This window comes from Hetaerina americana, unplaced genomic scaffold (genome assembly GCF_022747635.1).
Source record: "Hetaerina americana unplaced genomic scaffold, ioHetAmer1.1.p SCAF_27, whole genome shotgun sequence".
Lineage (NCBI taxonomy): Eukaryota > Metazoa > Arthropoda > Insecta > Odonata > Calopterygidae > Hetaerina > Hetaerina americana.
Genome location: NW_027286841.1, coordinates 3,952,252 through 3,975,183, shown reverse-complemented (window position 1 = coordinate 3,975,183; position 22,932 = coordinate 3,952,252). Strand labels below are relative to the sequence as shown.

At 37.6% G+C, this 22,932-nt stretch overlaps 1 protein-coding gene across 1 annotated transcript in view; it reads right to left on the bottom strand.

Moving 5' to 3' along the window:
- LOC139689666 (sodium channel protein para-like) overlaps positions 1 to 22,932 on the bottom strand; it is an 84,109-nt gene that overhangs the window by 52,689 nt on the left and 8,488 nt on the right. The window contains exons 2-10 of the mRNA XM_071586856.1: positions 21,433 to 21,462; positions 20,285 to 20,440; positions 14,083 to 14,288; positions 13,097 to 13,225; positions 11,529 to 11,620; positions 2,742 to 2,954; positions 1,772 to 1,829; positions 1,309 to 1,453; positions 719 to 883 (exon numbers count right to left, since the gene is read on the bottom strand). Of these exons, the coding sequence (XP_071442957.1) occupies positions 719 to 883; positions 1,309 to 1,453; positions 1,772 to 1,829; positions 2,742 to 2,954; positions 11,529 to 11,620; positions 13,097 to 13,225; positions 14,083 to 14,288; positions 20,285 to 20,440; positions 21,433 to 21,462 (1,194 nt within the window). The remainder of the gene's footprint in view (positions 1 to 718; positions 884 to 1,308; positions 1,454 to 1,771; positions 1,830 to 2,741; positions 2,955 to 11,528; positions 11,621 to 13,096; positions 13,226 to 14,082; positions 14,289 to 20,284; positions 20,441 to 21,432; positions 21,463 to 22,932) is intronic.

Genomic DNA, 22,932 nt, shown 5'->3' with positions numbered 1-22,932 from the left:
CATTTTTTCAGCAATGCCAAAAATACTAACTCTTAGACTAATATCACACTCAGTGGTGCATGACAAAAGAAAAAGGCTTCCACTTTGTAAACTCCTTAGATGGAGTGAGCCTACCAGCTCATGCAAGGATATTATTCCTTTCTTCATCCTTAAATCTTTGCTGAAGACACCTTCAAAGGTTTAACCTTTAGGATAGGCCTTAGAATGCCCAGGCATGACCCTTAGACACTATAGGAGTACAATTTGTCTGCTTTGTGAAACATTACATGCCAATGCCTAGGCATGAGAAATTAACTGATGGTGAAGACAAGGTATCAAAATGTGCGTTTGCATTTAACATCACATATATAAGTGGAGAGAGTAAAACCTGTTCTCCTCATACTGTTCTGCCTCATGACACCAGACATGGCTGCTTTGATCTGCAATAATCAACTTGAAATCAAGACTTGTGATGCATGTCTTTCAATTGGAGATTCTAAATGTTGTTTTTTTTTAATTCTTCCATTATTTATTTTCAGAATTTAAATACAGCAATATTCTTTTTTGGTATATGTGGAAATGCCATGTTCCATTGGTGCAAATTGACTCACATTCATTGATTTTCACCAGAGAGAGACCATCAAACACAGTGTGTGGTCGATTGTATCAATGGAAATGATGGTAAGCTTTTAAAATCCACAACATATAACATTTTATGAAATGAGCAGAAGTTACATACTCTTATTGCTCTTTCCTCCACTGCCTCCTCTTCTTCAGCTTTCTTTTTTAATTCATCATATGACATGGCGACAATGGCCAATATCAAGTTAAGGAGATAAAATGACCCAAAGAATATAATAACAATAAAAAACAGCATGTGCCATGGACCAGCTGATCGCAGAACCTGAGAAAAGAAAGAGCCAAAATAAATAAGCTAATAATTTATGATGATCAGGTTAAAAAACTAACTACCTCATTTTCATTAACAAGTAAGGAAATAGAATTGATATAAATTTTTCAATTGGCAATATAACATGCATGACAATTTCATACTGATTTTTCTGCATGACAATGAAGCACAGATCAGAAGTTAACATAAATATAAGTAGCCTTATGGCTATGCTTACTAACTTTAGCTATAATTAATTATTTGATGATATTTAACACAACTTTAGATCATCCCATGAATATTTACAAGAGAATATGAACAGAATTATGATTTAAGTATTTATGTCTTGAAAGAGATTTTTGAGCTTGAAGCTGTCCAGTGTTCATGGGTAAATATTTCATTATTTGTACAATAATATGATTATAAATCTTGATACTCACTAACTGATAAAGATTTTCCCAGTAATCCTGAGTCATGAGTCTGAAAGCTGATAAGAAGGCCCAACCAAACGTGTCAAAATTTGTATACCCATAATTTGGGTTACCACCATAACCTTGTAAGCATGTGTAACCTGGCGGACAAGTCCTGTAATTTAAAAGCATATGTTTAAATATGATGACAATCATGCCATTGAACATTAAGACTTAATTATGGAAATAAAAAATTTGATTGATGGAGCAACTAGGACACAGATCAAAATTGGACATGTTAACATATAAAGCCAAGGAGAAAATGAGATGATGGCCAAAGGCAAGGGCATCCTCTTTGTGATGACAGCCAAAAGTGAAATATGTTTAAGAAGAATCATCCATGTGCTCTTACAAAGAATCCATGAGACAAAAAGATGCAGATTTCATGTTTTTATCGGACTCAAAGAGAATTAGGCAAAACGAGGACACATACCCTGCTCCTGATGAGTTTCCACACAGTGCATAATCACCGTTCAATTCATACCAATTGGCTGAGAAAGTAATGAAAAGTGGTTTGTGATTAGCATGGCACATTGAATTTAAGTCAATTGCTGATGTAAGCAATTTTACTTAATGCTATAATTTTCCAGATTTGAAAGAGATTAAATAACAAGATTAAGTTAGGGATAAGTCATGTTCAAAAACTTTTGCTACTCAAGTCTTATGCCTTGACTCTGATTCTGAATCTTTTGTTACATTTGAATTTGAAATCATTATCCTCAAGTCATTGCTGTGATAAGAATCCAAATCCATTGCAATATTTTTAATGCATTAGTATATTTTTTTCATTTTTCCCAAATTCAAATTTAAAGGTTGTCAAGCAATTATTGTGACTAGTGAAAAATTATGCAATTTTGAACAAATCAGAATTCAGCAAAAAAGACTTGCTTCCCAGAGTGATTTCAGATTATTGCCATGGGCTTCCGTTTATTATGTGTCAGCAATAATTCGATGATGAAAGTTGTCTTGCCAAGGGATTTGGCATAAGAAGTAGTGCCCATCTTCTCAAACAGCATTGTAATGCAATAGTATGATAAATGCTATCAATGGGAAGGAAGTGTGTAACTGGACTAAAATATTGACCTTTATTGTGAACCCTCATTTTATATTTTTCACTCTACAACATTTTATATCTTATAATTTCTAATTGGATATAATTCTTTTGATTTTAATAAACTAAATGAACTCACATGGTTACTTGTAATAAAACAAAATAATTTATGACTGAAGTCGCAAAGCAAGTGCTAGGGAATTGGACATGTAAATGATTTTAGTAAACCTTCTCAAAGCATACAGATTAAAATATGTCCTAAATCAGTCACAAAAGAGCTCATTTTCATCAATGATTTCCCTGGTGCAAGTTTGAATACTGACTAAAGCTTGTGCAAGAAGTTGATACTTACTACTATTTCCAACAAATGTATACCAATTTTCATGAGTCAGATTTCCCCAACTATCATCACTTGGAAAGTTCCTAATGCATTTCTGTGTTAAGACCCCCATATATATCTGGAGGCCAAATACGGCAAACACTGACAGGGAGAACAATATCAAAATGATCACATCACGTAGATTCTTCACTGATTCTATAACTGCACCAGCGATAGTCTTCAGTCCTGCAGAGTAAGAGAGTTTATCAGTTTCTAATTAAACCTACAGAGTGATAGATGCTAGCAACAAATATTTGATACAAACAATTATAAGTATTAATAATTATTCATCAAATGCTTATCAGCAACATTACTATTATTTTCACACTTCTAAAAAAAATCACTGAGCTAGTATTAGACAGAAATGATACATAAGTTGGACTTGATTAATATCTGATTTTTTTTCAAATTGACTCTTAATATTTGAAAATCACTGATAAAATGAGTGAAAAATAAAGGGTATTGTGAAATTTGACACGATAATTTTTCACACCAAAACAAAATAGCCAACTGGGTGAAGCATTCCAAATGAAAGAAAAAACTCTTAAGCTGAAATATTTGATTAGCATTCATGAATTAATGTTTACATTGCAATTTATATTATATGATTATCAAGCTCCTCCACTCTCATGGGAAACCTGCAAGGAAACATGTATATATGCAATTATGTTATTGGCTATCATTTTCTACTGCAGGATACCAACAACAAATTTTCTCTTATCCAGTTTCCTGAGACATATTGTATTCATTAGACGTGACTGCGAGCCTTCATAAATCCTCCTTTTACTTTTCCTTATACATTCATTGGCTTCATTTTACGCATAGATATGCGTATCTACCCTTATATAAATATATGCGTGATTCTTCTACTTTGACCATTTTGGTCCAAAATACTTCTGAGATATGTAAATTGTTTCACCAGCTCTTGTTTTGACCTTCCTGCTTTACTATTTAACTAAGCCTTCCTCTTTCTTGCAAAATGAAAAATCTTTGTTTTATTTATATGAACTCTCAGCCCATATCTATTGCCCTCAATTTCCAACTCACTCAGCAATACTTGCAATCCCTTGGCCAACTGGCAAACTAAACTTGGTCAGTAGCAAATTCACTGATTTTATGAATTCCTCCCTAATGTACATCCCTACCTCCAGTTCTTCTGATGCCTCTTTAATCATTTCCTCCACTTATTTTTTGAACAGAACTGGTGATAACGGACAACCCTGACCTAACCCTTTTCCAAGCACTGCCCATTCAGACTCTCCATCCCCCACTTGACCCTGACCAGGCTGAGACATGTACAGATCCATCCTGTCCCTCTGATCCATTCATTTTTTCTGCAATACTATCATTGGCTATTCCAATCCATTCTATCAAATGCCTTTTCAAAATCAATGAAAAGAGCAAACATGATGTGGCGGTTCATTTGTTGATGTAGCGGTTCATTAGTTTGTGCGATTCAGGGGTGTGCCGCGAGGTGTCACCCTAGGCATGACCCACGAGGAGGCATTTTGACCCATGCGGAACAGTCACGTCTCAACCCCAGCCGAGCGTTCATCCCTCTTGAGCACGTTGCCCCCATGGCAATATATCTTTCCGCGTTGACCTTGGTCTGTTATCCACAGCACTCAGAAAAAAGCTGCTGTTCATTCAAACGCTTTATATGTGCTTTATTAGCATTTCCTAGCACCGCCTGCACTAAAATAATTTCCAACACTCCCACGAATTGGTGACCCCAACGTGATCGCTATGGTGACTCAAGTGTTGCACGCGCAAATTTTTTATATTTATTTTGTTGAAACGGAAATTTGCAGTGCTCGCCGATAATCTAAATTTGGAAGTGCTAGCTAATCACGCGGACCTAACGGGAATATGGCCGACAATACAGACGCCGTCAACCACGTGGTCATGCGGGTGCCGCCATTTTGTCTGGAGAAGCCACAACTCTGGATCGCCCAACTCGAAGGGAATTTTCGCCTCGCGGGCATAACCGAGGGTACTGACAAGTTTTGGGTGGTTGTGGCGAATCTCGACACCCGTTACGCACAAGAGGTCGGGGACATAATCGTCCCCGACCTCCCTTAACGGACAGGTACAGGTGGTTGCGAGAAGAATTGGTCCGGCGGGTTACGCCGTCTGAGGAGCAAAGGATCAAGCAACTCCTCGGGAATGAAGACATAGGTGACCACAGACCGTCGCAGTTTCTGCGATATCTTCGCTCTTTGGCTGGCGGAGCCGTTCCGGACGACCTTTTACGGACAATTTGGTTGAGCCGCCTGCCATGTCCCGTCCACGCCATTTTAGTAACCTAGTTATTAGTGCACTGAGGGAGAAGATAGAAAACCTCTCTCAAAAAGTGGCAGCGCTCGCCAAAGAGCGCGGCGCGCACTCGCGTCCCCGTTCCTGGAGCCGTGGCCGAACCCCCCACCCGGCTCTAGTCCTCAATTCATTCCCAGCGAGGCCAAGGCATCTGCTGGTACCACCGCCGGGGAGTAACGCCGCTAAGTGTACCCTTCCCTGTTCATACGGCGCAGGGAAATGAAGCGGGCAGTCCTTGAGGGCGGCAGGTCACTGCTTAGACCTATCCAACCGTCTTTTTGTCTTCGACGCCGCGTCCGGCGTCAAATTCCTTGTGGGTACTGGTGCCGATATCTCTACCCAGTCACGCGGCTCCGTGAGCGTCGAGGGAAGTCGGATCTTCAGCTTTTCGCTGCCAATGACACTCCCATCGCCACATACGGATCTGTCACTCTCTCCCTTTCCCTTGGCCTCTGGTGAGAATTTTTGTGGAACTTTGTCGTCGCCAATATGCTGCTGCCAATAATAGGGGCAGATTTTCTCTGCCATTTCGGTCTTCTTGTGGATATCGCTCGTAAAACGTTTGGTGGACAATGTGACGACGCTATCGGTTAAGGGCACCGTCGCCTCTCCCAGCAAAGGTCAAGTGAAAGTTCGGCCTTATTGCCGAATTCCCGGAGATTACAAATCCATCGGGAGCTCCCCGGCGAGTCAAGCACTCCACGGTTCATTTTATAGAGACCACCCCTGGCCCTCCGGTTTCATCTAGGCCCCGCCGTCTCGCACTAGACAAGCTAGCTATTGCCAAGAAGGAATTTGAGCTGATGCTTCAAACAGGTACTGCGCGGAGGTCATCTAGCTCTTGGTCGTCTGCCTTACACCTGGTGCCGAAGAAGAGCGCCGAGTGGCACCAGTGTGGCGACTACCGCTCGCTGAATTCCAGAACCGTGCCTGATCGTTATCCGGTACCGCATATCGAGGATTTTGCGCAGGGGTTATGTGGCTGTACCGTATTTTCGAAAATTGATTTAGTTCGGGCTTTCCACCCAATACCTGTCAACCCTGCAGATATTCCCAAAACTGCAATAATAACACCTGTCGGCCTTTTTGAGTTTCCATTTATGACATTTGTCCTTCGAAACGCTGCGCAGACCTTTCAGAGGTTTATAGATGAAGTGTTAAAGGGATTACCTTACGCATATGCATATATAGATGATATCCTTGTTGCATCACGTAATTCTATGGAGCATGAGCAGCATCTGCGGACAATATTTGGTCGCTTGAGGGATCACGGCGTGTTTATTAATCCCTCAAAGTGTGTTTTCGGTGTGAATGAGGTACAGTTTCTAGGATGCACGGGGTCGGAGGAGGGAACTAAACCACTCGCCGAGAAGGTTAACGCCGTGCATGATTTTCCCCCACCAGCTACCGTACGCCAGCTGCGGCAATTTTTAGGGATGGTAAATTATTACCGCCGTTTTATCCCCAATGCCGCAAATAGCCAGGCTCCCCTTAGCAACCTTCTGGCGGGCAAGGTAAACGGCAAGGACTCTATCAGCTGGACACCAGCATTACAATATTTCGTTCCTAGCCTGCAAAGAGGCTTTATGCAATAGTGCCGTTTTAGCACATCCGAACGTGCCCCTGGCCCTTTTCACAGACGCTTCTGAGTTTTCGGTTGGCGCCGTCCTTCAACAACTCACTTCCAAAGGAAGCCTCTCGGTTTCTGGACCAAGAAACTGAGTGATACTGGAGGGCGTTATAGTGCTTATGACAGGGAACTTTTAGCAGTATATAAGGCAGTGCTCCAGTTCCGGCATATGGTGGAAGGACGAATTCAAAATCTATACGGACCATAAACCCCTTTCTTTTGCATTTTCCCAGAGACATGAGAAGAGTTTTCCCCGGCAGTTTAGGCATTTGGACTTAATTAGCCAATTTACCACAGACATCAGGTATGTAGCAGGTAAAGATAATATCGTAGTGGACACCATGTCCCGCATTCAAAGCATTTCTGCCTCCATAGACTACTCTGCACTAGCTGCCTCTCAGGAGTCTGATCATGACCTTGTCAATTCTCTTCAGAATTCCTCATTAATTTTGAAGAAAGTTGCTTTTCCTGGTTCATCACACCCTCTGTTATGTGATATGTCCACTTCCTCAGCCAGGCCAGTAGTCACCGAGCCTTTCCGAAAACAGGTATTCCTCAGCATGCATGGATTATCCCACCCTGGCATTCGACAGACAACCCGCCTAGTAGCTGAGCGCTTTGTTTGGCCTTCCATGAGGAGAGACTGTCGTGCGTGGGCACGCTCATGTTCACAATGCCAGAGGAACAAAATCACGAGACGTTTTGTCCCCCAATAGTGCTTTCCCCATTGCCAGTGCCAAATTTATGCATATTCACATAGATTTTGTTGGGCCTCTTCCATGCAGCCATGGTTTTTGGTACATAATGATATGTATTGACCACTTCAGCCGGTGACCTGAAGCTTTTCCAATTCAAGACATTACTGCAGGAACTTCTGCAAGGACCCTTTTCCAGGAGTGGATTTCATGTTTTGGAACTCCCGTTCGCATCACCACTGGCCAGGGGCGGCAATGTCAAAGTGACTTGTTCCAGCAGCTGATGCAGTTGACGGGGGAAAAGCACCTGCAGACATCAGCCTATCACCCTGCAGCCAATGGGATGGTGGAACGCCTTCACCGCCAGTTGAAGCCAGCTATCCATTGCCATGGTGGTAACCAATGGACCGATGTCCTGCCCGTGGTTTCCATGGGCCTGAGGTCCACATTTAAAGAAGATATTCAGGCAATGCCTGCAGAGGTCATTTATGGCCAAACACTTTGGCTTCCTGGAGAATTCTTTTCCCCTTCCACTAGTGCCATTACTGCTACTGCAGATTACGTCACCACCCTGCGGCAGGGCCTTTGCCGACTCCAGCCACAGCCAGTCTCTCGACATGGAGCCCGCAACATTTTCATGTTTAAAGATCTGGAAACTGTTTCACATGTATTTTTGAGAAATGATAGGCTCCATCCATCTTTAGATCCTCCTTACGATGGGCCATTTCCAGTGATCCAGCGTGGTCCCAAGACATTCAAGCTGAAAATCCAGGGTAGAGAGGTATCTGTGGCAATTGACTGCGTCAAACCAGTGTATGTTGTCAATGATGACGTTTCTTGTGCCCAGTTTGATGAAACTCCATGGTTAGTGCCACATTGCCCTGCTGCTGCCATACCTAGGGCAATCAATCCTACCGTTCCTCAGCAGCCTCCCATTTTACCGCAAGCTAGACGAACACAGAGAAGAGTGCATTTTCCAAAGCATTTAGCTGACTTTATGACTTAGGGGCGTTTCAATTTTTTCCCTCTCCCATATATTATCTGATTTTACTTTGTAGTTGCTGCTTTGTTATTGTATAACAGCATTTCTTTTTTTTTGTGTGGTATTATGTACCTGGCATTTGTTAAATAATTTTTGTTTTTTTTTGTGTGTGTTTTACAATCACTTTGTGAAGCGTCAATTACAATTTCTCTCTCTTTGCAAGAGTATGCTCCGCATCTGCTTTGCGGGAGTGCTGGAAATTATTTTAGCGCAGGCGGTGCTAGGAAATGCTAATAAAGCACATATAAAGCGTTTGAATGAACAGCAGCTTTATTCTGAGTGCTGTGGATAACAGACCAAGGTCAACGCAGAAAGATATATGCCATGGGCGCAATGTGCTTGGCTGGGGTTGAGACGTGACTGTTCTGCATGGGTCAAAATGCCTCCTCGTGGGTCGTGCCTAGGGTGACACCTCGTGGCACACCCCTGAATCGCACAAACAAATGAACCGCCACAAAACACATCAAGATTTTACTCTATGTTCCTCTCTATTCGTCATCTCATTACTGCAATGGCATCACACGTGCCTCTCTCCTTCCTAAACCCAAACTGGTCATCCCCTAAGTAATCATTTGCCCAACTCTCTATCCTTTTGTTTATGATCCTGAGGACAACTTTTGCTACATGCAAAATCAAACTAATGGTATTGACTTTCAGATTATATCATTTGAATTAATTAAAATAAATATGTACATTAAGACAAAATAATCTTATTGCTAATGATATTCCACAGGGGTGAGGAATGAATAGGTTTTTCAGTTGGGGCCATGATCAGAAAATTCCACCAAATTGATATTGTATTATTTTAATAAAATAAAGTATGTGGATGTAGGTGTTGGTGTCTATTATACATCTCTCAATTGATTATATGGATTAAAAATCTTACCAAACACTCTCTGCTTAGCGTGAATTTAATGACTACTGTTCGACTTTCAAGTGACAAAATCCTTCAAAGTTTGGAAAATACTGATTCACATAAAATTTTCTAACACATTAGCTTACTTTAATACTTTTTTTGAATGCAAAGATTACAATTAAAAATTTTATCCATTAGGAATGATTGTGGGTCACTGCCATTTGTTTTAGTCTCTCTCTCTCTCTGTATGCAAACACTCTCGGAGTATTTAATATCAACAATAAACTATGATGATTGGGGAATTGAGAATTTTACTATCAGAGAATCATGTGAATTGATGTCTTATGTATTATCTGATGCAAGTTAAAATTGTTCATTCCTAAAATTACATTCTTTGGTTAATGCATTCCAATTTGAACTAAATATGAATGAATTAGAGAATGAAATTAAAAGAAACTGACGGCACATTCTAATTCCTTATGTTAAAAACCAAACTGCTACAGCACTTTCGATCTGTGTTTTCAAACAGTGAAATGCATATCATCAGTTGCATGAGTGAGTTACTTGGTGGTTTACAAAGAACTTGTTTGAAAGATGTCCACTCAAGCATCCCATTAATGATTCATTATACCCTTTTCAATATTGATATTCAAAGGCATACATTATGATGTGTATAACATATCAATGTGTGGCATTTTTCATATTTAAGTCACATACCTACCACTGTCACCTACTCCTTTCCACTAAATTTTTTGGAATTTTTGAGTTTGGTGGTTGAAAATAATGGTATATTGGAACTAGGACTTCATGATATTTAGCCACCAAATGGCTAAATAATAATAATAATATAATAAATCTCTAAAATGCACATTCCAGACACAAAACTAAGTCAAAGAAAATGCTTTTTGCTTGTCAATATAGTCCATATATTATTTTTACAAGGTAACAAACCTCAATTAGGTGGCTTTTTGAGCTAACCAAACACAAGTTCATCAAGAGTCTATGTAACTGAATGTTATGCATATCAATGTACATTTGTATTTGGCTAAGCTAGACATTCATGTTTTAAAATAATGCTAAGTGACTCACTTAATATGACAATATTTCCCAGTTGATCTCACATAAATGAACTAACATTCAAAAGCTAGGAAAACAGGATACGACTTAAAAATATGGGTCACTGTTTCAATGCCAAAGCTTGTATTCTCTCTTAAGCTCATAGAAAGAAGGTTATGAAAGAGAAAAGATGTTATGTCATGAAATGAAATGTTATGTTATGAATATGAAAAGATGTCAATATTAGCATTCCTGTGCCCCGAAATTCTAAAAACACTATATTAGATCACAGGTATAGTTGCAACTATGAGTTATTATTACAAATGTATCTAACAAATCTACCTGTATTCCAGGACAATCTAAAATAATCTTGCCATTGAAAAGAGACAATAAATATCAATGTGAAAGCATGACCTATCCATTATATTTGGATCAGTGCACATAAACTAGCCTATTTCTTTAAGCATACTGAAATCCTATTGGTGACACGAGATTTTTATCTACATCACTGTATCAATGCAGAGTCACAACTGACCTTACAATTTAATGGAATCACAATGGAACTTAAATAAAGCATGACATTTCATTATAAAAATCTTCACAAAAATATGAAAGTCAAAAAAATTCAAGCTTCTTAAGAAGAAACAATGCCTGATCTAGGAAACTAGCAACTGTCTGTGTGATAGTCCCAAAGTGTTACTTTTCAAATGCTAAACTACTAATGTAGATACCAAATATTTCAGCTAGTAGCATGCAAAATATATTCATCTACAAAGTGATATAAATTTGTGTCTGAAGTTTTATATGGTAATTTGGAAACTTGATTAGATGCAATACATTTAGCAACCAGCCCTAATTAGTATTTATCCAACATGAGAACAGAAAGTAAGATCATTGGATAAATGGTAAAACATGGGGGAAAATGTTAGAGACTAAATATAAATTTAATGTACAGTAAGCAAGAGGTGAAAAGCAATGTCCAAATGTCTATCAGATCACCAGTATCACAGCTTCAACATTAGCACAAATGAGAACATACTCCATCATAATAAGAATGTCAAAGCATGGGATTTATGACTATTAGCTCTAGCCTCAAAACTGCAATTGAAGATAGTTGGAAGTATTAACTGCGAATTGAACATTACCATTGATTAGTGTTACTTACCTGGGACAATGGTTACAGTCTTCAAAGCTCGAAGAATCCTAAAAGTTCGCAGGGCTGCCAAGTTGCCCAGATCGATCCCCATAGTTATGTAGCTGCAAACAGGATCGTTTAGAATCACTATCTTGAATAAATGCCTTAAGATTCTTTCATTAGTCAGGGTTTAAAAACTAAAGGAATAAGGTGAATAATGCAATAAAAAAAGCTCTGAATTGAATGAATGTAAAACTCCAATAGCCGTAAACAGTTTACCTTTCTAAACAAAGTACAAATGAAATACTATTACAAAGTATTATTTTCATTTGTACTTTGTTTAGAAAGGTAAACTGTTTACGGCTATTGGAGTTTTACATTCATTCAATATTACTAGCCATAAGAGCTCATTTCTATCAATACTCTGACTTGAAGTTCCATAGGTCTCCAATATTGCCTTAGAAAAATGGTATGAAAAAATTATTTAACGTTAATCATCAAGGTATGTTAAAATAATGCCATTGATACTCCTAAATTTTGACAAATATTCTACTGATTGTGTATGGTGAATTTAGAATCATGAAATGATTATGTATTCATATGCATAGCACTATATATAAATAAAAAACATCAAAATGTTAGAATAGTCTAGGAGTATTAAATCTACTAAGTGTGTACTATGATTTGATTTCAAAATGTCTTAATCAGCTCAAAAAAGATATTTTATGGTGTCAGGTACAAAAAGCATAGGATAAAGTTCTATATTTAAAAGGAACACCAATGTTTATTTAACAACAACATCATATAAGTTACTCTAATAATCTATTTTAGTCAAATTTACTGTAAAAACATGGACACAGCTTATCACAGTCATAATAACCACAAAATAGTTTGTTCAAATTATACAATCAATATATTTATAAGTAGTAGTAACTTTTTGCTGATCTATAAATAATTACACAATACAATTCCTGAATATTATGGATCAACTTCAATGAGGTACTATTTCATTTATACTAATTGTATAAATGTATTTTTACCTGTATTATTTGCAGTGCTTTACTGTGAGGATTTACACTATATGTTAAGCTTCATTGCAACAGCAATTTCATATTTATTGGCTGGAATGTGTAAAATCTCTTGTTAGTGTGCGTGGGTATTTGGACTTCTACCAGCTGTCTTTTTTATGATACTCAGGTCATTTTGAGGGCTCTGGTAAGAGTAGTAATTCAAAATGTTAAATATACCCTGTAACATTGTAACATCGTGGTGTATTATTGTAACATTCTCTCTCATAATCACTTAGAGTAATGCAGATGCTAAAATAAACAGACTATTGTGCAAATGAATGGATTTGCCAAAAAAAGAGATTCCATCGGATTTCCGACCCAACAATTATTTCAAGGGAATTAATCCACAGCATGTGAGGATGAAGAGGGGAAACTACAAATACTTTAAAGGGGCAACTTTGACCTGCAGATCTGTATGCAATTAACACTCATGTAGCCTGAGGAACTCTATTTCTACACAGAAAATGACTCATCTACAGTATGCTAGCTCTATATCTTATGAGCTTGCTACAAAAAACAACTACTCACGCTACAGCTATAACTATGAAGTCCAGCCAGTTCCATGCATCTCTAAGGTAAGTAAATGGTTGAAGTATGAACCCTTGTGCCATCACCTTTACAGCAAGCTCAAAGGTGAAGATGCCAGTAAAAATTACTCTGGAAGAGAAGGCTTTGGATTAGACTACTCTTCTTTCATAACAAGAAGAAGCAGAGAAGAAATAGTACATCTTTTGAGGTTTAATTTCATGGACATGTAATTCCAATCCCTCAAATGATAGCCAAATCTGCACTGTGTCATTAATAACGGGGATGGCATACATTTATCTAAGCAGTGAATAAACACTCATTCATTACAAAAAATAAGTCAATCTGAAGAGAGACACAGGCAAACATCCCTGGATGTGATATAAAACATTTGGAATGATAAATAATCTAATTCTATTTAAAACCCAATGATTATCTACAAAGCAGCCATAAAAAGTTAACATGCAATAGATAGAAGTTACTTAAATGATTATTGTCTCAAAAAGGATATTTGGATCATTAAAATCACAAGACAGCTTCTTGCAATATGAATAGAAATATCAACCCATCAGGACCTTTATACTTACTACACATAAAATACTTGATATAAGAAAGACATACACGGTAATTACCTAAAATAACTAGATGAAGATAAAGAGCCCATTCAAGTGAGAAACAATGTCACGGCATTGGAATGTATTTCGCAAGAATATGCAATGCACAATTTATCATGACTTTTTAATAATTAAACTCTGTACTTTCCAAAAACAGCACCAATATCCCAAAAATAAACTCCCTTTTAATTACTTTCTTATAGAACCATCATTTACATGAAAAATGCGAGAATTCATAATTCAGTATGTATTTGCCACAGTAGAAGTACCGGAGAGTTTGATGTTTTTGGCCTACGAGAGGAACTCGGCTAATTTGAGGCTTGCTCAAGAGGGAAGGAGGGAGCACCTCACTTCTACACCAAGAAATGTACTCACTCTGATGATTCGATGGCGGGTGTGGTTGGCATGATCATAAGAATACTGTTGACCAGAATAGTGGTGATGATGGAAAGGGAGAAAAGAGGATGTACCATGATGTAAATGGCGAACCGGCGGATGGGGTTAAACGGACCTAAAATCCACATGGCATTGGTGGCACTAAACCGGAAGATGTCCTTTCCTTTGCTGATCACAACAAATGTCTGCAAAGGAAGGGCTCATCAATTGAAATGCAAAATTCAAGTGTTTTCAAACATTAGAATAACAAGGTAATAGAGCACTACTCAATCATCACTCCTATAAGCCATGCATGAGAACATTCATACATTTTCTCACTAATAGTTAACAAATTATGGTCAAACCTTCATTAACACTGATATGGTGCAATAGGGAGAAATATGAAGGATATGAAAGTTTTGCTTAAACAAGTAGAAGGACACTTACACACAGCAAGTACACACAGCAAGTGGGTTGAACAAAACTAATAAACACGTGGAAGGGATGAGCGTACGTATCTATACTTAGGCTTCCAGAAGCCTAATCTATCTAGTCTAAGCATCAAGTTAACCATTTACCAATCAAACAAATTATACATTTATGTCCCTTTCATACATCATTGGGTGATCTAAAATGCAATTGAAGGTGATATATGTAAGATGGGATTTTCTGCAATTGAGTACAAATATATAAGAAAACATGAACTAATGTGGAAATATGAACTTATACATATGAGAAGAGCATGGGGTGTATGAAAATCCCATCAAAAATTAAAAAATGAAATAAAATGAGAGAGAAAACTCTCTGGAGATTGTCAAATGCATTCACTATGTGAGAAATGTGAGATGACAAATAATCATTTTTATGCACAATATTAAAGTCTTGGGACAATGGCATGGATGATGATAAACCTCAAAGGGAGCATTAGAGCAACTAAGAAAAAGGCATATAAGACCCTAGACAGGCCAATTTTAGAGTACTCATCACTTGTATGGGACCCGCATGAAGAAGGGCATATTACAAAACCGAAGGAGGTACAAGGAGAAGGTCTGCTGGAAGTGCAATGGGGAAGCAAGGGAGGATGAAGAGGGTGACTGAAATGTTAAAAATGCTGGGCCATGAACCTTCACAAAGTAGAAGAAAAATAAGCAAACTTTGTGGAATGTTCCACATCCTGAAGGGAGAGAAAGCTTGGGCAGAACTAAGGCAAGAGGCAGAAAATCCAAATTTTACAGGGAGAAATGATTACAAATTCAAGGTAAAATGCCAGGTATAAAGAATGACCAAACATTTTTTTTCTTAATAAAACAATTGTTGATTGGGACCCTTTGCCTGCAAAACTATTCGAGCCCTTTCCTAACAGGGTGAATACTTTTAAGAAAAGATCTGAAAAATATATGTAATAATTCGATTGATGTGTTGTGTAAAATTGTTTGCAACAGCTTAATTTTTGTCTTTTTTTTGATTGGGAAACTGATGTTAATGAGATGGGGATTTCCTTTTTGTTTGTTAAAGATTTGTGTTTTGAAGTTCCTTTAAGTGTATTTTTGTTACTGACTGATTTTATTAATCATCTTTGGTGATATTAATTCATGTCATGTTATTTTTATTCCAAGGCAATTTTGATTATAATACTTGGGACTTGAGTGCCACCTGAGATTGTCCATCTGCACGTGTAAGTTTCAATGATAATAATAATAAATCTTTGGAGATATTTCTAATTCCTCATCGTATTTTCAAGCATTTGAGTTCCCCAACATAATATTTGGCATTGAAAATGCACTCATTATAAACAAAGATACATTTTTTATTAAGAATTGGATAGTTTAAAGAACAAAAGCACATTAAGCAAAAGAGCAGCATTTGTTAAGTTGATAACATTCACATTTATACACATGTTCCTTGTATCACACCAACTATAAGTTCACTTAAAGTTATAGAGAGCTTGGGGAGGGTGAGCAATAAAATAATACTTGATTGAGGGTATTTGAAGTCCATCATCCCCATACATTGTGGGCTAATATGCAAGCAATAATAACAGCAAATCCATATTACATTGCACAAAATAATAATCATTAATAATACATGTTTCAAAAGGATTTTTATAAAATTTTTAAATAAAGAAAAGCATGAACAAAACAAGGAGAATGTAATAAATATCTCCTTTTTAATTCAAATCTTATTATTATACCGCCATTAAATAATCAATACTTTAATCAATATGAAATTGAAAAAGTGAGGTGGAACGCTTTTGACTTTCTCATTGTTTTCCTTTAAAAGGCAAAATCCTCTCTATGTTTTGATCAAAGCCTAGTTAGGGATTTTGGATGTTTCCCACCTTTTCTGGATGCATAGGAAGTCCGCTGAAAAATTCAAGGCACTACCTTGGTAACTGTGTCAAGGATTTTGTGACAGTGGCTGAGAGTGAGTCTCTCTTAGTGAGTCACTCTTAGAGAGATTGAGTCAGTGAGAATAAATTGGAAATCATTATTTAAATTATTTGCTATCAATATGAATGCCAGTTTTAATAAATTCAAAATAAATTTAAATTAAGGGTTATCAGATATTGAGATTTCACTCACCAAAATTTCACTTTCAAGTCAAATATTTAAAAATATGAGAAAACAAAATACATGTATTGGTGTTTTTTTAAAATATGTAAGTGGTATTGTATGCAGTAAAATTAGTTTACAACACAGCCTAGTTCTATCGATACTGACCTGCTTAATTTTTTATTTTTGAGCAGCCATTTGTGATTTGTGACTTTGAAGAAACAAATAAATGGTAGTAAGGAAAAATGCCAACAAACCTTTTCATAATGGAGCACCATAAAGTTTAGGCCTTCTAAGAGAGTAGTGTCTAAAATGGCAGTGAACCTTAAGGGAGCCAAATTAATGAGGTGGAATTAAATCAGAGTGGCTGGCGAAATCATTTAATTCCCAGAATATTCTAGGCTTGCTTCAGACTTCAAAAATCATGACAAAATGGGCTCTCTTTACACTGCTTTGTTATTGCAGAAGAAACTGGGTTTTTACTCACATGAGAGAATCAAAGGTATTTAGATTTTCTTGATTTTTAGATATGCATTACCTCCTTTTGCACTGTTGCCTAGCATAGGCATGCCTTACCCTGAGGGGTTTTGGCAGGAATAAAAAAATAACCTGGACCTGGAACCTCTCAGGAAAATATGCTCTTTCCAAAACTTTTTACAGTTCATCTTTGTATACTTACCGTTTAGAATTAGATAAAAATGATATCAAACTGAAGGTTAATGAAAACAAATTGAGGATGCTAGTTGACATTAATGATACCAAAGATTAGGCATGTTGGATAGAATGAAAGGAGTCAGAAGAGATGGCATGTGGGGATGGAAATGGTTCATTGTAATGCAGGGTGTTAGGGCGTATGATGAAATGCTACACAGGAAGTGCAGCATTGCTGTGTCCTCCTAGGTCAACCAAAAACATTCCTTATTGCTGGTAGAATACTGTTAATAACTAAAATAATAACCATGAAGTATTTATTCAAGATGAGATTATGATAATCATCATGTTGTTCCCCTTCCCCGGACCACATGGTGGAAGATGCAGTGCGAGGATATGGAAAGTCTGCAGAGGAAGGGTGAAATCGGTGCTCTGTACAGCAAAGTTAAATCTTTATCGGGAAGTAAGAAAGGAAGATCTATGCTAACAGTTAGAGACAAGGCAGGTAAGGTAATAGTTGAAACAGGAAAGATCCAAGAGAGATGGAAGGAGTATATAGAAGAACTTTATAGTAAAGAACTCAGACCAACAAAGTTAGACATTGAAAAAGAAAATGACGTAGAGGAAGACAGCTTAGGTCCAGGCATACTAGACAATGAGATAGAAAGGGCATTAAGGGAGATGAAACTAAATAAGGCCGTGGGGGTAGATAACATTCCCGTGGAACTTTTAAAATGCTTAGGAAAATGTGGGAGGAAGAGGCTATATGGGCTGATCCGTAGTATTTATGAGGAGGGAATCTGGCCGGAAGACTTTGTGAGATCAGTTTTAGTTCCTATTCCGAAAAAGGTAAAGGCCACGTCATGTGAGGACTATAGGACAATTAGTTTGATATCCCACGCAGCTAAAGTTGTTCTCAGGATCATAAATAAAAGGATAGAGAGTAAGGCAAATGATTACTTAGGGGATGATCAGTTTGGGTTTAGGAAGGGGAGAGGTACGCGTGATACCATTGCAGTAATGATAATTAATCGAGAGGAATATAGAACACAACCAGGAGGTATTTGCCTGTTTCGTTGATTCAAAAAAAGCGTATGATAGAGTGGATTGAGAAAAACTAATAAGTATTCTGCAGAAAAAAGGAATAGATTGGAGGGAAAGGAGGCTAATCTGCAACCTGTACAACTCTCAGACTTCTCAGGTGCGAGTGGGGAACGTGGAGTCCGGATGGGCAGTGTTATGAAGGGGGGCTTGCCCATTATCACCGTTGCTGTTCAACCTGTATGCAGAGGAAATGATTAAGGAGGCATGGGAAGAACTCGAGGTAGGAATGAAAGTGGGCGGGGAATTCATAAAATCAGTTAGGTTTGCTGATGACCAAGCTGTAGTTTGTCAGCCAGCCAAGGCGTTGCAAGCATCGGTGAGTGAATTGGAAATTCAGTGCGACAGGTATGGGATGAGAATCAATATTAATAAAACAAAGGTTATGCGATTTTCTAGAAAGAAAAAGGCTAAGCTAAACATAAAGATAGGAGGGCAAAAACTAAAGCAGGTAGAACAGTTTACGTATCTCGGAAGTGTTTTGGACCAACACGGTCAAAGTAGTAGTAGTAGGTCAAAGTAGTCAGGACGTAAGGAGAAGAATTGCGCTAGGCAAAGAGGCTTTCACAAGGAGGAGTGAGTTGATTACAGGGATGTTGAGTAAGGATATTAAGTGAAGACTCGTAAAAACTTTGATATGGAGCGTAGCTATGTACGGCGCGAAAACATGGTCATTGAAGCGGGAGGATAGACATAGACTGGAGGCTTTTGAAATGTGGGTGTGGAGAAGAATGGAGAAGGTTAAATGGACAGAGAAGAAAACAAATGAGGAAGTACTTGGTATGGTGGGCGAAGAGAGGGGTTTGTTGGGAGCAATCCTTTGGAGGCAGGAAAAGTGGATGAAGGGGGTGTTGACTGGCAGCAGGATGTTGAAGACTGTAATTGAGGGGAGAATGTCAGGCAAACCAGGAAAGGGAAGGAACAGGATAGTGAGGTTTGGCCGGATGAAGGGAGGAAGAAAGTACTCAGAGATGAAGAGGGACCTGATGTGGAGTGGGATGTTGTGTTTTGCTAGGGGTCACAAATTATTTAATTAGTAATTTTGTCCATCCAAAAACCTACCTTAACCGGTAGATTATCTAAATAATAATAAATAATATGTTGTTCCATAATGTTTACAGATCAAATATACCTGTAGCCATTCTACTTGCAATATAATCAATCTTACAAGTCATTACTCTACAGAATTAGTAAGGTGTGTCAAGTTTCAACAGCCTTTCATCAAACATTAAACCCAATAATTGGCAGAGATTCACTAGCTGTAAGATTATTTACTTCCAATTTGTCTGGAATTAGCTCTTGTAAGTAGCAAACATAAGGAAATCAAATGGGGAACCACACAAAGTACTCCTGGTGGTTTTTTAAAGGAGGTTACTTCAATGCCAGGGGCAACCACATGCCACAGTCCTATTAGAGGCTCTTCACAGGGGTAGTCTCGAGAGACCCTGTTAAGGAGGGCCACCTCTCACCTTGTGTGCTTTCCCGTGTGATCCTCACTTTACTTCCAATGTGAGAGAATCCCTGGTGAGGGACCCTTTCGCCTTAGATTACCACGCGGGATGGTTTGATAGTTCACCCAGTTCACAATCATTAGCAAATAATTGTATGGCTAGCGGAATTTATGCCCATTAGATTTAAAATTGTATCCAATGAAACAAATATTTAAAATGAGTTTAAAATCAATTTCTTGTCCCTTGAGGAAATCCTTGGCAATCCACATATGTCCCTGACTTTAGCTTGATTTTTCCCACTAGCACTGATTTATCTCAATTGATTTACCAGTTTTTCTCTGACTGACCATCCTACCTGATGTGTGGAGTAAGAAACTTGATACAATGCATGTACTTGAAACCAGATCCTTGGTGAGATGGTAAAATGTTTTCTGCCTAAGAACCCACCCTTTGGTTGTGGTAGTAGCGGTCGATGTCTTCAATAGGTGTAGCTACTAGCTCAGAGGGATATCCGCTTTGGAGGCGAACCGGAAGCAGGACGCCCTGCTCCAAGGTTGGGTCCGGCAGCGGACCTTCATCTTCGTTCATGTCATCATACCGAACCTGTGAAGTGGGCAAAGGGAAAAATGAGAGAGCTTAGCACTGGAATAGGCAATTGGCGATGATGTGAAGCAGCCAAATGAAGAACTGTTTGGACTTCTCGGCCAGTGAGAAAAGGTGGAAAATATCTAGGGGACAGCTAAAAACTGGACAAAACTTTTCTTTGCAAAGAACAAATAAAAATAAATAAATCATATGCTAAATGGAAATGCTGGCCAATTTTCAAACATATTCACAAAAAATTCAATTGCAGTAATATTTTCATCACATTAAAAAAAATTGGTAATTGAAAAACCTAATGCTTATTATATTGCAAACTAAATAAAGCAAAATATGGATCCAAAATTATATTTTATCATATTCAAAGAAACTTTTTGTTAAAATACAAAGTTTCTCACATAAATTTGCAATCATGCATAGTAAATGACTGGAAAAGTCCATGACAGAGTTTTAAGTTTATCCAGTGATCTGATAACAAAATTTAGGCAATGGCCAGCCTCTTGCTACATTCAAAAGTCTTTTTTTTTCAACACAGCAGGTAAGCTAAAAAAAAGTATTGATAAAATATATTATGATAATATTGAAAGATTTAAAATCTGAAAACTAAAATATCAACATAATTGAAATATTTCCAGAGAATTGCTTATCATGGATGTTCATGGTTCATTAACATATTTTCCCAAGTCTTACTTTGGATAAAACATGTTGAATGAGCATGAGAATTATAAAGCACTAGATAGATGCAATGAATGGCAGGCATTACCAATCCTTTCTGGCATTCCTTAGCTCCTTGTGGCATCATAATTAATGAGACGTGCACAGAAAACAAGAGTTGTTGCAGAGAGTGGAAAAATCATAATATGTAACAGCATAGTCAACTCACTCAAAAGTGCAACTGGTGGCATGTACGTACCATTAAATGTATGCGGGGTAGATTAAGCAAGCTTTAAGTATTAATAAAGAGGAAGAGAAGTGTAACTTAGAAAACAACTTACTTTTTTCTTCTTTTTCTTCCGTCCAAAATCCTGCAATTGAGGACAGAAGTTGTAGAATGAAGTCCAGAAAGACAACACAACATAGACTCAGATTTGAATAAAGAACAAGAGAAACAAGAAGAGGTAGGAAGTGGATGATTATTTCAAATAGAGCAGGGATGATGAAACAGCAATGTAAAATAAAAACAGATAAATATGGATCAAGGTGAAATTATTGGGAATCAAAAGTGGAATGATTAGGAAAGAATATATCTTGAAAAATAATTCAATGAACATGAACTAAGTGAATATATAACACAGGAAATATTAAAATATATCCAGGAAATAAATGTCACGCATATAGCAGTACTTTGAATCACACAAAAATGCATATAGAAACTAAAGCATGCACATAATAAAAAGAAAGGCTGTATACATTTGAATCCATTGGATATGTTTTATTTTTTGAGGATATGCATAAGAATGAATAGATACTATTAATTACTAAGTCACTGGGGATCACTGCTAAACTAAAGGATTTTAAGTAGACACAATATACACTATTTTTCAAACCTGTAGAATATATCTACACATAATAAGCACGTTGCACACACATAGATAAGCACACCAACCACAATGGCAAGTAGAAATACATCTCAAATTGAAAAAAAAAACACTTTAGGGATGAGAATAAATGGACCGACCAATGCTGGGAGGTATGATATGATGAGTCTGTGATTCAGAATTCACAATCATGTCTTCATGCAATGATATGAGTTTTAAATGTCATGCTTAATATCTATTTCTACACCAGATATGAATATGCACTCCTGATTAAATTTAAAATTTATCATGTTTAGGCACTTGAAGCTTGTGTGGTATTTTCATCAGAGACTAATTTGCTCTGTGCAAATTTAACCCTGGAAAAGTATGACAGCAATAAAAAGTCCAGATAATATTTTAAAAAGGATTTTAAATACGCAAAATATGTCACAGTCTTTCATCAAATTAAGTTTTCTAAAAATGTCACCTGCTTAAGACTACTTGACAGAAGAGTAGCACCTGCTAAGTCATCTCATTCTTTTAATCTATAGCTATCAATAAGAGAAATCATTTCAGTTTACACATTTACCATTCTCAACTACTGGAATGCGAGAAAAATAAGTTATAGCGGGTCAGAAGCAGTAAAAAATACAAGGGAAACTTTGGATTGGGTGGCAACAATCCTGAATTTAAATGTTCACAGGAGAATCCACAAAAGTCACTTCCCTGGCAGGTGCGACTAGAGGCCAAATGCAAACACTGCAGGGGAGCGTAAGAAAATAAATAATTGCTGATTTCTGCTGTCTTCAAAATTTTTTGCCCTGATGCACAAGATACAAACATGCACATTGACACTGGAATCACACCTTCATTGTACGCATCAGTTTTATAAAATTGCATCAATCACTCAACTTAGCCAAGTTAGGTATATTCGGTCGAGTGAGGCATAAACCTAAGATGCATGATTTGTGAGCCTGC